This window comes from Opisthocomus hoazin, chromosome 1, assembly GCF_030867145.1.
Source record: "Opisthocomus hoazin isolate bOpiHoa1 chromosome 1, bOpiHoa1.hap1, whole genome shotgun sequence".
In the NCBI taxonomy this organism is placed as follows: domain Eukaryota; kingdom Metazoa; phylum Chordata; class Aves; order Opisthocomiformes; family Opisthocomidae; genus Opisthocomus; species Opisthocomus hoazin.
This window is the reverse complement of record NC_134414.1, coordinates 10,616,306-10,631,508: the sequence shown is the minus strand read 5'-3', so window position 1 is coordinate 10,631,508 and position 15,203 is coordinate 10,616,306. Positions and strand designations below refer to the sequence as shown.

The 15,203-nt window shown below is 35.6% G+C and overlaps 1 protein-coding gene across 26 annotated transcripts in view; it reads right to left on the bottom strand.

The window, feature by feature from the left end:
* The window catches only part of DLG2 (discs large MAGUK scaffold protein 2), a 1,094,951-nt gene that overhangs the window by 329,590 nt on the left and 750,158 nt on the right, over positions 1-15,203 (bottom strand). For all 26 annotated transcript variants that reach the window (XM_075416649.1, XM_075416588.1, XM_075416597.1 and 23 more), the window contains one exon: positions 10,959-11,128. In XM_075416649.1, coding sequence (XP_075272764.1) covers positions 10,959-11,128 — 170 coding nt within the window. The remainder of the gene's footprint in view (positions 1-10,958; positions 11,129-15,203) is intronic.

The window sequence follows — 15,203 nt, the reverse complement described above, 5'->3', positions numbered from 1 at the left end:
CATCTTGCATTCTTCTTTTTGTTTTCATTAAGGATAACTACAATTTTAGCTAGAATTCAGAATACTGAAAGCAAAATGAGGATGACCTCACATGACCTCATGAGGTTCAACAAGGCCAAATGCCAGGTCCTGCACTTGGGTCACAACAACCCCATGCAATGCTACAGGCTTGGGGAGGAGTGCCTGCAAAGCTGCCCGGCAGAAAAGGACTTTGGGGTGTTGGTCGACAGCCAGCTGAACACGAGGCAGCAGTGTGCCCAGGTGGCCAAGAAGACCAACGACATCCTGGCTTGTATCAGGAATAGTGTGGCCAGCAGGAGAAGGGAGGTGATCGTGCCCCTGTACTCGGCACTGGTGAGGCCACTCCTGGAGTACTGTGTTCAGTTTTGGGCCACTCACTACAAGAAGGACATTGAGGGGCTGGAGCGTGTCCAGAGAAGGGCAATGAGGCTTATGAGGGGTCTGGAGAACAAGTCTTACGAGGAGCGGCTGAGGGAACCGGGGCTGTTTATCCTGGAGAAGAGGAGGCTGAGGGGAGACCTTATTGCTCTCTCCAACTACCTGAAAGGAGGTTGTAGTGAGTCAGGTGTAGTAAGTCTCTTCTCCCAAGTAACTAGTGACAGGATGAGATACCATGGCCTTAAGTTGCATCAGTGGAGGTTTAGATTGGATATTAGGAAACATTTCTTTCCTGAAAGAGTGGTCAGGCATTGGAACAGGCTGCCCAGGGAGGTGGTGGAGTCCCCATCCCTGGAGGTATTCAAAAAATTTGTAGATGTGGCACTTCGGGATATGGCTTATTAGGCATGGTGTTGTTGAGTGGATGATTGCACTCAATGATGTTAGAGGTCTTTTCCAACCTATGCTTCTGTGATTCTAGGATTCTATGACAGGTCTGCAGAAAGGACTAGGATGTAGTACTGGAAATAGTCAGATGAATGACTACTTGCAGTTAATCACTTTGGTGTCTGGCTTCTGACTAAGCCATCTATTCACTTCAGATGTTCAGAGATGTTTTAATGTAACTGCTTTCTTTTTTTCAACTAGTGGAAACAAAAGAATAATATTGACAATCAAATATTTTTTTAAATAGGCTGCAAACTGATGTTTTATTTACCATATCCCTTGAATTTTTAAAGCTTTACCCAGCTTTGTCACTCCACCACGATCAGAATCTCTAATGCTTTTCTCATGTGACTTAAAATACTGACTCCCTGTGCTCAGGATTACAGAAAAATGAGACAAGAAAACAAGGAAAATTAATAGCTACAGCTCCACAAGCTATAAAATTTTAATTAAATACAATTTATTCTTTTAAAGGTGCTTTTCATGGCACTGAAATATTTTGATGATGTGTGTTGTCTTCCAGTCAGCAGATTTCTTGAAAAAGATCTGGACATCTAAAAAACTATCAAGAAGACAGAAGTTGTTACGTAGATAATTAACTGAACAATAAAAGATGAAATCCCTGCTCTGTAATTTCACCTGCTTAATTTGCGCGTTTGGCTTTATATTCAAAAAAGAAGCAAATATAAGGATTTTCAGACTACTCTGTTGCAAGTGACAGATGTCATGTCAATGAATGCATTCCACACCAGATGCTAAAGCCTTAACATATCTTCTTTTGCATCAGGATGCCACATCAGGTTCACAGCTATTGCTGTCGTATAATGGTTTATTAAAGCAGTGAAAGATCACCTAATCTTTCTCTAAATCTTACCTAAGGAATTAAAAATAAGTAACATATAGGTAGTGAAAAAAGGCCATGAAAACTGCCTCTCCCTAGAAAATCCTCATTACTCCATTAAGAAAACAGAAAAAACATATTTGCCTCCTGTCTACAGAAGGAGTTCTTTCCACACTCAGCCCAGTAGTTTAGCAAATGACGCCATTCTCCTTCCTCATCTTTTGATTTATTGTGTATATCTGGAAATACTAATGAGACAATTAACACTCTGCTATGCTCCCTACTGCATCTCCTCCCTCTCTTATGTTGGCCTGATGAAAACAGCAATAGCAAACACAATGACAGAGTTCTTCTGTAACTCCTAACTCTTACACAGCACTTTAGAATGGGGAGGGAAAAGATGAAACTATTACATGATCCAGAAATTTATGATCTAAAGGAAAAAAGGAGTATAAACTCATGCTACAATGACAAAATTATGAGACTTAGTGTAATGGCATTACATTTGGTCAGGAGAAGAATTCAGAATTGGAAAAGAAGTTTGCCAAGTTTCATGGGGAATTTGTGTAACACTTGTCATGGACAAAAAAAAAAAAAAAGCACTTAGTGGTGGAGACAAGTCCTTGGGATTTTTAAATCTCACACAGAGAAAAAGACAGTGGTGTCAAATAGCATCCCAAAGCACAGACATCACACTTTTCCATACAAGCCTGAGACAAAAGGTGGTCTGAGGAACTTTTCAGCAATGCACTGGAGATCATTATGTAGCTGGGAAATCCATTTAGCAAGCAACTTCCTTTGAAGCAACTTCCACAAAGAACAGTATAATCAAACACAGAATTTTTAATATGGTCTGCTTTATTCTCGCCCAGAAGCAAGCCACATGAGCCAAACCTGGAGAGACATCGACTACTTATCCAACAGCTGAGCAGAGAAATTAAAAGCCCTTTCTCTTCATATGGGTAGAGGAAGTGGACAAATAAAAGAAAATGCAAAATCTTCTTCCCCTCAACTTTCCAGTGAGGGGTTACAGAGTTAAATCTGCCAAGGTGACAAGAACAGTATCGGGGGAATCTATAAGTCATACTAACGGCTCTTGATTCCCAGCAAAAAACACAGAAGTAACTTTGGCCACAGCAAAAGGATTGACATCTTATGACAAAGAATAATAAAAAAAAGAACACGCTGCTACACCATACCACTTGCTGTCTCTAGTCAGAGCTAATAGAACTATCTAGGCAACTGGATAACAATACAAAATTCCTACCCAATTCAGAAAGGACAAGCACAGAACATTTTGTCAATTAAAATGTCATTGGTCTACTTAGCTCCAAAGATGGTTGAATTTGGTCTGATGTGACAACAATGTAATACCACCATCTTCCGCCATTTAACGGCCATTGTAACAAACAAGTTGACATATTTACTTTCTTTCTCTACTGAGGACAAAAAGAAGCTAGCCAAAGTATGTTTTTTTAAAAACAAAATTTTTAGCTTTTTGGCATCCAAACATACCTGCACATCTTTCTTTCCCTGTGCTGCTGCTTTTGCTCTATTGCAGACACAGTTCATTAAGATGAATCGTGTTGTGCTGAAGCTGCCTCATCAGTAAGTATTGCTGAAGCAATTTAGTAATGATCTTAATGCGCAGTGCTAGATTTTTATAGACATCTCAATTGGCCATTAAAATCCAGCACTGCACTTTGAAATTGCTACTGCACCACTTCAGAAACAGTTAGCATGATGGAGTTGCAGAAAGTACTGATCATTTCGGTAGAAACCTCACTCTTTGTGAATGATTTCTGGAAACTGATACTTTAAATCTACTATGAGATTAGATGTTCATTTTGCATATTAACTGCTTGGAGAGTTCTTAAGAACTGAATGGTTTCAAGTGAAAATCAAAATTAAAAAAAAAGAACAGAAAATTGCTGCACAGTCTTCCAAGTAATTTTATTTATTCCTTTCCTGCTACTGGAAAAAGACAATGAAACACAAAAGAGGGAAGTCAGAATTACCATGAAAATATAAGTCTTCAAACAAGTGATACCCTGCAGCTCACAGGATTGTTCTAGTTTTATGTGAGACAACCAACCAGATTGATATCTTTTGAATTCCATTCGAAATTATCCTTCTTGACGTGGAAAATTATTACTTGATCAATTGACTACTCAGCTCCAAAGATGGTTGAATTTGGTCTGATGTGACAACAATCTCATACCATCTCCTGCCATTTAATCGCAATTATAACAAAAAACATGACAAATTTACGTTCTTGCTCCACTGAAGACAAAAAGATGGTAGCTAAAGCCTGAAATACTAGAGCTGAAGTGCCACAGTAATAACAATAACTATTATTATGAGAGATTACAATAAATAAGCACTACTTTTATTCAGGAATGGAAGGAGCCACTCTGCAGAATGAATGGTTCTTAAGAAATATTTCATACGTGTTAATTTATACAAATAAGATGGCATGTCTGTAGTGACCAACGGCAGATAAGACATTTAATGGTTTTTTTTTTTGTGCCATAAAGAAGAATATGATAACAGCAGCTGTATGCAGATATCATCACTTAGATAAAAGAACGACATCCTCAGTCTGTGAAGTATGAAGGTGCTGATATAACCTACCACTTTTTCTCCATCAGGTATTGGCAACACTAATATGTCACAATATTTTTGAAAAACAACAAAGGCTTTTACAGCACTATCACAGAGCTTTCTAATTTTATGAGTTTCAAGAGAATACAATTTTCACGTGACAAACTATGCACACACTCACTTATTCTTACATTAGACAATCCTAGCCTGCAGGGAAGTCATGCCTTTTAGTGATGTTAACTTATAAATGACGGTTTTGAATCACTATCTTAAAATTGGAAAATTATGTATTAGTGCTTGACAGAGCACTTTCTGCTAATTGGATGAAATGCGAGTCCCTTCAAGCAAAGACATTTCACAAAAAAATGGTATTTTACTTTCAGTTGTGCTGGTTTTCTATTTATATCTGTAGTAAGTGACAGTGTGTTACAGTAATATTAAGTGAAGCACTTAAACTAGAATTGAGAACCTAAATAGCTTGTTAAATTTAGGTTTGGGAAAGTTTGTCTCCTTCCTCATTTTTTTACAGATTTTTTTTTTTAAGTTGCCCCATTTTGCTGTGTTTTAGATCAGGATTCACAAAAAACATCACAGCACAGAAGGAGGAGAACACTCAAAAACAAGGCATATTCACAGCTGATGAGATCATAAGACTGAAATTCTTAAAAAAACATAAGAAAAATTTTAAGGTTCTGTTCAAACTGTGAAAAAACAATTTTGTTGAAAACACTATGGAACTATAAAAACATTTCTTAGCATGATATAAAAAATGTTTTGAAGGTTTCAAGTCATCATAAATTAATAAAACATCTGCCTAACTGGCGATAAAATCCACTCTCCTCAAATGTTAAAGTAGTAGCGTCTCTAAAATTAAAGAAAATAGGCCAGTATAGTAGCAAAAGTTAGCAATATTAATAAAAAAACCAGTATCACTATCAGTCTGAAGCAAACACTTGCAATCAGTTATCAAACAGCAAGATCTGAAAGAGAGCTCTCAATGTTCTCTGAAACTGGGAAAGAAATAATTGGGGTTCTTTGTTTGCAAAAGCTCCCTCTTTCATTTTAAGTGCTGTAGCTATTACCTGAGATAATAAGGTAGCCTTTGGCTTTGCTTCAGTAGATAAAAATGATAATATTTCTCCTTTCCTTACTGGGAGCAGCACCTCTAAAATCTGAAAAACACCTGCATTCTGCTATTCTGTATTGAACACTTTTTTTTAGCAGACATTTTAAAATATACATAATTCTACTGTACTTTTTTGACTATTTCAGTTGTCACAGCAAGCTGGAATGCTATCTCTGCAACAGAACACAAGATTTTTTCCAATAAAGCCATCAATCCAAACTATAATATATCAACTTCTATGAAACAGAATTATGAACTTCTATGACACTTTCTACAGTAATGAAGTAGAGAACATTTCAGTAACAATTCAAGGTAAATCTACAGTGAAATCATATCTTATATTGATGGTGAAGATCTCTGCATCTTCTCAAGAAACTTCCATAACTAACCAATGAGTTAAAAAATATGCTACTTAAAACACACTGATTCTTTGCTTAGTATTGTAAGAAAGCTTCATTACTACACAGTGCCATCAAGAATAAAACAAATAGTTATGTGAAAAGGAAATCTACCACGTGCTGCATAGTTGCTTCAGGCCAGCACAGAAAACAATGAAATGGAAACTCTGGAACTGGTTCTGCCCAATGACTTCATCTAACATTTAGACGGATATACAATATTTTAAAAATAAATGCGTATTATGCCCTTTGTGTTCATCCCTTCTTATTTTTTGAGTCTTTTAATGAGATGCCCACTTTAGAAGCTTAGTCTTTGTTGATTAAGAAGAAAATTAAGATAAGGAGGATAGTAACCCAGAGAGAGATACAGAATTGGGCTGTACAGTGCTTAACAGAAGCATTAATTTCTAATTTAGATCCCTCAAACACAGTAACACTCCAAATGGATTAAATGAAAAGTCCTGATATGGCCCTAATTGTGAGAGTATGAAAGAGCAGAAGTGCCCCCAAATATCTTTTGTTAAGTTCCCAAAGCTGGGTGAGGTGAACCTGATCAAAATGTATCATTGTCTGAATTCACCAGGAATGAGAAAAATGCATGCTTATAGACAGCAGAAAAGAGACTAGTTGCTGATTTGTCCAGAGCCTTTCCATCTAAAATACAGTGAACAAAAATGCAGCTCTTAGCCATAACTGCAAGATTCCGATGAGGTCCAAACACTGTAAGGATTGTTTCTGTTGAATTATCATGCAGGGTGTGCAAAATTAATCCTGTTTCTCTAGGATTTTATACTCAAGCCACCAGAATATCCAAATGGCAGAATCAGCTATCCTTTATATTGTTCCTTTTTTGGGTGTTTTTGAGTGTTTTTGAGTCTGCCATTTCTCCTCTCGAGTTTCCCGGTATTCAGCTGTTCTGCTTCACTTACCCTAAACTGCAATTCTGCAGCTGTGTTGTCTTGTAAGATGTCACATATCCTACAGAATTGAGGTCAGATGTTTATTAAGTGATCCAACACTGCAGTAGTTATGGAAATCATTATTTTCTCTTGTTTTTTTTTTATTATGACATATAATATCAGAGCTTAAGTTATCAGTTTGGTATTGGTAGTTAAAATGTTATACAAGCTCTGTGTTTAACTAAGTTTCTGACAGCCTGAAATTTTCTGCAATGGTAGGAATGCATTTTTCTGGCTGCTTATTTTAAAATGAAATTTAAAAATATCAAGCTTAATTTCTATAACTAGTCTTACATCAAGAATTCTACTCCATACTTCTGGTTTTAATAAAAAGTAGATTTGCAGTGTGATAGGAAAGGATGAAAATCCCAGAGGTCAGTAGAATTCCTTTGGTTTAAAATCCTCCAGTAAATTGCAATTGAATGGGGTTGGGGACTGTAATCTTTGAATAGTGACTAAAGTTTGTAATTCACTGCTCATATACAGTTCTTTGCAGGGTCTTATAGGAAGCTAATACCACAGGCTATATTACAAAGCCAAATACCATCATTAAATTTCTCTGTTTTGAATGTCTGCATGCTTGCTCCCCAGGAACAAATACTGCAGTGTACGCAATCCATTCTCATTACGTTTCAATAGAGAGCAAGAAAAGCATATGAATCCATTCTCATTACTGGTAGTCTTGTTATGTTTCAATACAGAGCAAGAAAAGCATATTACTTAAGGATGGGATTTTCAGTAGTGTCTAAATCCTATTGATTTTCAATAAGAAAGCTCCATTGTGTATCCTTCCTCTGCTACAGCCCTCAGTTAGTGCAAAGACACTGGCTGTAAAAACCTGTGTTGTCCTGAGAGTGACGGAACTAGAACACCTACTGTTTACTACTAAGTGTTATGCAGACCCAGACAGTGAACCATTAAAATTGTACATCTGCCTGAAGAAACATACAAGAGGCATACAAAAGCCCATCTCCCGAGCACACGTAAGAGAGGAAGATCCTGCAATGATCACAGTTAACAATTACCTTTAAGACACAGACTATAGCCATCAGCCAATATTATCAACCAGGTGTGGCAGACTGATGAATGCAAAGCTTTCAATATCTACACAGCTGCAGTTCTGTTGAAACCTTGATTTTCTGCTATGCAATTAATTTGTGTCTTCGTTTACCTCTTTCTCAAAAAGTCAATGTTAAAGAATTACATGGCCTTTTAGCACAGATTATACTAGGAGAGCTTTATTGTAGAGCGGACGGAACAATTGCATGGGGATCTGTCTTTGAAAGGGACTACTTGGCAGCACGCTGCCATTACCTTTCCCCGCCATATGCCCAAAGCCATTGCTACACAATACGTATTTAATTTCTTATATTCAAAATAGATTTGCAAAATTAACTGATGTCTTTTATATGGCGGTTGCTAGCTAGAAATTTAACATCCCCTTAAAAATAATCTAACCTTTATGCACTAATAACTTGTAAAAGCCCTTGTCCTGAATACCTCAAATGAAATTAAAAGAATACTTATATAAAAAGCCTTGCAAATTTTCTTCTTTATCACCTTCAAGTGCTGAAAGATATGATCTACTACACATATATAGCAGAGCTAGTGATCTCTGAGTTTACGTGGTACTATGGAAGCCAAGACTTTCTTTCATCTGGTGAATTCTCAACACAGTGAGGAATGAACTCACTATACACTGAGTTATATACTGACACAGACAGACAGGAAAAGAAGCAACTAAAAATATATTTGCTTCTCCAAGTTTAGTATGGAACAGCCTTCTTGTCTAAAAACCAGGTTCACTTTCTTTGTTCACTCTGTTGGTAGGAAGGAAGTAATGGTGTGGGAACGACGCCATTTTCAGGTCCTGCTCTGGACACCAAAACATCCCAATTTCACTCTGAGAAGCAAGAAACACTGCATATATAAATACTAAATTCTTCTTGCACTTTATAGTAATGGTGTGAAGTAGGAGTTCACAGATAAATCACCTGAAATATGGGTAAATAAGTATCACACGAGTCACGAGCACTGAAACCTACAGCCAAGATTCACAGGTTTTATTCTCAAATTCTGCCATGAGTTTGATGCCTCTCAACATTTAGTTTATTTTTCATGGAAGATTTTGAAAAAGTCAAAGAAAAACTGCTACAGATATTATAATTAATATTGATAAGTTTTCCAACCAATCTATAACCTGTTTTCTTAGTTCTACTTTTTTCATCTGTGGAATATAGAAAGCATACAAGGGTATGCTTCCTTATTGCCTAAATTATAAACAGTAAAAAAATGGCTTTTACAGAGAACTAGCCCATCAACCTTTTTTCATCCATTTCCAGTTAATTTATTTCTATAGTACTGAAGTGAAAATTTAAAAAAGATATTCAGTGTAACAATGAAGTTCACTATTTATAGCATATATGTGTAGTAAATGTCATGTAACTATATAGCTATGAAACTGATGTTTGTAGCACTAGGCAGCAAAGCTTCTTTAGCTTGCCATAAAGACACTTTTTTGGTATCCGCACTCTCTTATGAAAATAAAAGTAAAAATAAACAGTTACAGGCATACCATCAAACAAAACATGATGCAAAAATGTTATTAGATAATGATTGACTCTCTTGTCCATTTCCACAATGCAGCAAAAATTTGGTCATGGCAAATAATTTTTACTGTTTCACCACAATCTGAAAGGATATGTTAATTTTAGTTTCTTTAGCCTTAGGTTACTCAAAATGACTATCATAGCACACACTTAGTTTAATTTCAAAGCTTTAAAAACATTGCTGCCTGCACTACTATTCTGAGTTCATACACGTACAAAATCTCATTAGAGATTCTTTCCTATTAGAAAGTCATTTTAACGTTGTAATTGACCACAAGAATCCAGACTTTTGGGAGTTTAGCCTCAGTTGCATGTTTAACTGTATCTCACTCTTCGCCAAGAGTAAAGGATAATAAATGCACTACTGTGTCAAATAACCATGGATACATAGAAGAGGTATAGTGCAATATGGAAATGAGTGCTCTATCTTTGCTTACTGTGAGTGGATAATGTCAACAATTCCAAGGGTATTAGAAACAAATGTACTCCATTATTGGTAAAAAAACATATGTAGAAGCATGTTGCAATATTCACATGAGATGAGATGCAGGAGAAACCAGTGAAAATGCTACAAGTTATTCGCTGTAGATGAAACAGGTACAATAATCTCATGTGCATGGCATGTATGAAAAGACATGCAAAATTCTTCATTTCATATATATACCATTAATTAAAGATGTGCTGATGAAAGAATTATCATGGAGACAAAAATCTACTGCTGTTCATTTTATTCTCATATACTGTGAAAATACCATTTTCTTTGCTCAGAAATTAGCTATGAAGAAAAATACAGTACCCAGAGGGAAATTTCAGGCAGCAAAAACAATAAAATGAAATTAGTTAAAAATAACACTTCTGCAAAGAAAAATTTTTTACAAAAGGAAAGATGAAAATCTAATAGAGACTTTCACATCACAGAAATTTCGTCTTAACCTTTTTCAGATTTCTGTGAGACATTTCACAATTTATACTAATACTTCTAGAAAGGATTTTTTTTTTCTATAACCAGAACATTCTGCTAAAAGTGATAAAGCTGATTTAGACCAGTGAAGGTTTCATGCTAGACTTTCATGGAATTTTGTTGCAGGATAAAATAAAATTCTTCTATGTATGAGAGTAAGCTAATATTTTTGTCTTCTTGTTCCAAAGCTAACTGAAGAAGCCATGAGCATGGAAGTAGAAAGGATAAGCTGGACAATCATAGGACCTTCTGAAAAAAGGGAGAATTCAGAAACTGTGCATTCAACAGCACCAGCATAAGTGCTGCCAATGTAAAATGCCAATGCTTATGTAAAGCATAATATCCCTGCATCCTGCATTTCTTCAAAATGTAATGAGCCATCACTACAGTAAACATCAAATGAAACAAACCACAACTCCTTGAATTCCTCTGTATTTCAGGAAGAGACATGCAATCATGAATTCAAGTTCTACCCCTCTAAATTAGCTGCATTTCAGTGTTTGATAAGTCAACAAACAATCAGTTAACAAATCGACAGAGTCAGATGCCATTAGAGCTACAAGAAAGGTTAAGCATCAAGTTTAAAATGGATGCATTTTCATTTTTGTATTTACCTTTAGGTCCTTTGAACAACTTGATCTCTACCACGGTCTCCAGAATAGGTCTCCTTCGACGAACGTACAATCGTACTATGGAGCCAGCCTCTTTTAGGGCCTCCACGGCTTTGCTGTGTGAGACTTCTGACACGTCGACCTCATTCACTCGCAAGATGCAATCGTTGACCCTACAAGAAAAACCATAGATACTCAATGCTTCAGCTATTATTTTGGACCAAAGAGAGTTTTGTTAGTAGTGCTGTAAAATGAAGAACACTTCACTGGTAATTCTGCCAGACGACAGACTTAATGCAGTATGCTTCATCAGCAATGAGACAGAAACAGAACACTTAGTCCCTCCAAAAGACACACCTGATTCAAATTGAAATCTACCTAATCACCTACACGGGCCATTCTCCTTTGCAAATTGGGGTAGAATCCATAGGGTGATAGAAATGAGTAATAAACAATTTGTGTTCACAGATTTCATTACCGCACTTTTTACTAAATAACATAATCAGGTTACAACATTCATGCTGCATCCTGTTACTGCTACAGTTATTCTTAAGGAAATCTGTTGATTTAATTTATTACAGAGAAAGCGGTAATTGTTCAAATACCTCCTTAAACCTCACACATTTCTTCATCAGTGCCAATGAATTCTAAGTTGTCACATTAAAAATGCTGTCCTACAAAAAGCAGACAATTTAAGAGAGAATGTTTCATGCTAAATAATTTGAGTAAATATCATTTTTTATGTTTTCACCCCTGACTGTAGACTCAAAAGTCTGCTGAGTGGTAATAGTATCTATTTTTCATAGAATATTAATTAAATTCCCCCATATTCTTACTTTGGGCATTTACTACATTATCTGAGGATGAACTAATATATTCACCCTCAAAATGTCCTGGTTAGATGGAGTAGTAATCTCCTTATCTGTCAGATTTGTCCAAGTTGGAAAGGAAATCTACACCCTGAGAGCACTAAAACCCATCTCCAAAGCAGCAGGCTAATGACTCAACTACTGGGCCATCCTTTCTTTGCAAATGAGGGTGAGAAGAGCAAATTCCAAAGAACTAGATTAACTGAAACTCCATTGTTCTTATGTGAAGTGCATTCATTATGAGATGTCTCTAAGTATATTCGGTATAGAAGAAAAAGGCGTATGTATATGAATGTGGTGTTCTGCATGTCTGAAAGGACAATCAGTGAAGAAAACATGGATTGCTAAAAATATTCCCATTTCCGCTATATTTCTATACATAAAGATCAACTATCGAATGTTACTCTTCACATCAAAAGAACACTTGAGCTGGGTATTGCTCAGGAATCTTAGCACTGAAGGGAGAATGAAGCTTTACCAAAAATTTATCCGAACTCTAAGAATTTATGATGGATTTTTGTTCTGTTCTTGTGCTGCTGTTTCTATGTAAAACAAAACCAAATCAAACCAAACAAACCAAACCAAACCAAACCAACAAAAAGACCACAACTATTTGAAACCAAAGACTTTCTGTGTTATGAGCCTTTTGGAAGAACATTTACAGGGGAAAATGTTGATAGCAGCCTTGATCTGTCGAAGTTGGAAAGGACACAAAATTAATGCTTCCCTTCTGATAAAAAGTGCTGTATTGCTAAGTTTCCAGTTTTCTGGGTTTGTTGCTTTCCTTCAATTCCAGAAGTATTAATTTTCCAAATGTTTAATTGTGTGGTTTGGATGTCTAATTAATAAGCACTCTAGTATAAATTGCTTTATTTTTTTTAATAAATCATGAATACATCCTGCTAGTGCTTCCCACTCAGAAAGAAAACAATTATGTCTAAGCTGCTACTCTTGCTACTAATGGTGCTATATATCTGATTGTTGTCAAATTTGTGACTCTTATTGTTACCATATTTGGAATACAATGGGTTGTCCCATGTTTAATGAACTAACTATAAGTTCTCAACCATTGGAAGGTTGTGATGATGAAAGAGCGGGAAGATTATAAAAACACAAAAAATGAGGATTACATTTATTTTGCTTTCATATTCTCTGTGCCTTGCATTGGCAAATATTTGTATTACTAGAAAACTTTATCTACCTAAAATCTATCATAAAGGCTCTAGTGATGCCTCCTGTTAAGGGAAATAACACGTCTTCTGGAGAAAATCTATAAACAACATGGAATTAACTTGTCTGAATCAGTAAGCCTCACACTGCCATTTACCGAAAAAGCAAGACGTTTTGGAAAAGGACATTTACTCTCTAACAGAAATCTCACTTTGGTGTCTAAAATTTGGCTTTTTAGAGTTATCTACTTCGTTAAAACAAGAAGACTATCTTTAAAAAAACATACACACATTAGTACTGTTGGTGTAGGATGAATATAAGAGTGAGAGAATACCAAGCTGACCCAGTGACAGAAATACTTTCATACGAAGTATTTTGTTTGTATACAAATACAAACTTTTTCAGTGCAGAGGTAGCAGGACAACAACTATCCTATCCAGTCTGCTATGACAAAAGTATCCAGTGCCAGATACCCAGCTATACCCTTCCAAACCTGTAGGCTCTTTTCCTCCCCTACAAACAGAGATGAGTTTTTTAGTTTTTGTAAATAAAGGAAACACAATACTCAAGAAGTCATGCTCATGCATAAAAGCATGCACATATGTATGTGCCTACAGAGTTCTTTGGGCTTTACCAAATTTTTTTTTTTGAGGACATGCTGACCCAGTGCTAGATCAATAGAACTCCATGATCTCAGAGCTCTGCAAATATTCTTTGCAGATATTCAGACCTCTGAAACAGCGGGTCCACGGTGCAATGAAATAAATGACATAAACTGGTGAGATTACTCTAACCCTAACCATAATGGCTAATTGATAATTTTATTATTATTATTATTATTATTATTATTAATAATCTAGAAACTCCAGAATCTTTTTTAAATTTAGAAACATAGATGACTTGAAAGATAAAACCAAATCATTATTCATTAAAAAATAAGAGAATTTCAGAGGAGAAAATAAAACAAAGCTGAAGCAATATCTCTATACACAGACTATGATGTCATATTTTTCTCCTTAAATATATGCAGAAGGTATTCAGGGTCAATATCTGGCATTGTTGTTATAACCTAAAGACAGAAGTCTGTGACAGTGGGCTTAGGATACTTTTTCCTTCTATTTAAACTTTTACAGTACAATTCCTACTCTGTAAGAACTCTGCTCTTTTAGTGACCTATAAATGTTGCAACAATATAATAAAACAACAAAATACTAATAGCAAAAAAGGTCATCAAGTCCAGTTTAAGAAAATTCTTTCAGATGATCAAGTGTATGGTCTTACCACTTAAGGGCAAAATTATTTTGCTCTTGCAAACAGCTCTCCAATCTGTTTTCCTGGCTTCAGTGAGATACTCAAGTGACAACTAAATGGTGAAAGTGTATTCCAATTGATAAACGGATTCCTTTCTCCATTTATCTCAAAATCTTCCTAAGGCCTGTAGGCGGGTGTAAACTACATATAGAAGTTAGCTTCAGGCACAGTTTCAGACCTGTGCCAAGCAGATGTGCCTCATAATCCAAGATAGTAATACACAAGTCCAACAAAGAGATCCCTAGAGTTTCACCAATACTTACTGTAATTCACCACAAAAAAATCCAGATGGGAGTCAAATTGTTCCAAGAAGGCTTTCTTTGTTTCCACAACCAGATACCATAAATATATTTTTTTTAATTTTAAAGCATTTATCTAACAGTCTCAACACTTTTAAATTATTACCGTTGTACTTGTAAACCTTAATGCCATGCACTTCTCTGAGTAAGGTCTATTCATACAGATATTTTTTAAGATTGCAACAAAATGTCAAAATTTCTAATGGATTGTAAAATCACTACTGAGAGAGAAAGCAGAAAAGGATGTTGTATTCTAAGCTATGCCTAATGACTTCTGCAACCATTAAGAAACTAGAGGAAATTATATTTTCTCTAATTCTGTACAAAAAGAACTCTTAAAAATTATTCTTAAAATGTAGAACTTTATTTTCTAAGATTTAAAAATATAATCTCAGCATTTGCTGATGATACAAGTTCAAGGAATTCTTGACTAAATTGACTTCTTTTTCAGTGAAAAGCGACATGAGATTAGAAGTATTTTGGAGAATACATGTGTTGTGCTGAAAAAAAAAAGGATGAAAATACGTTCTAACCATATTTTAAAAGTTCATAAGCCTAAAAGCAATGTTCATGCTATTGTTTTTTTGCAAAAAGAGGGA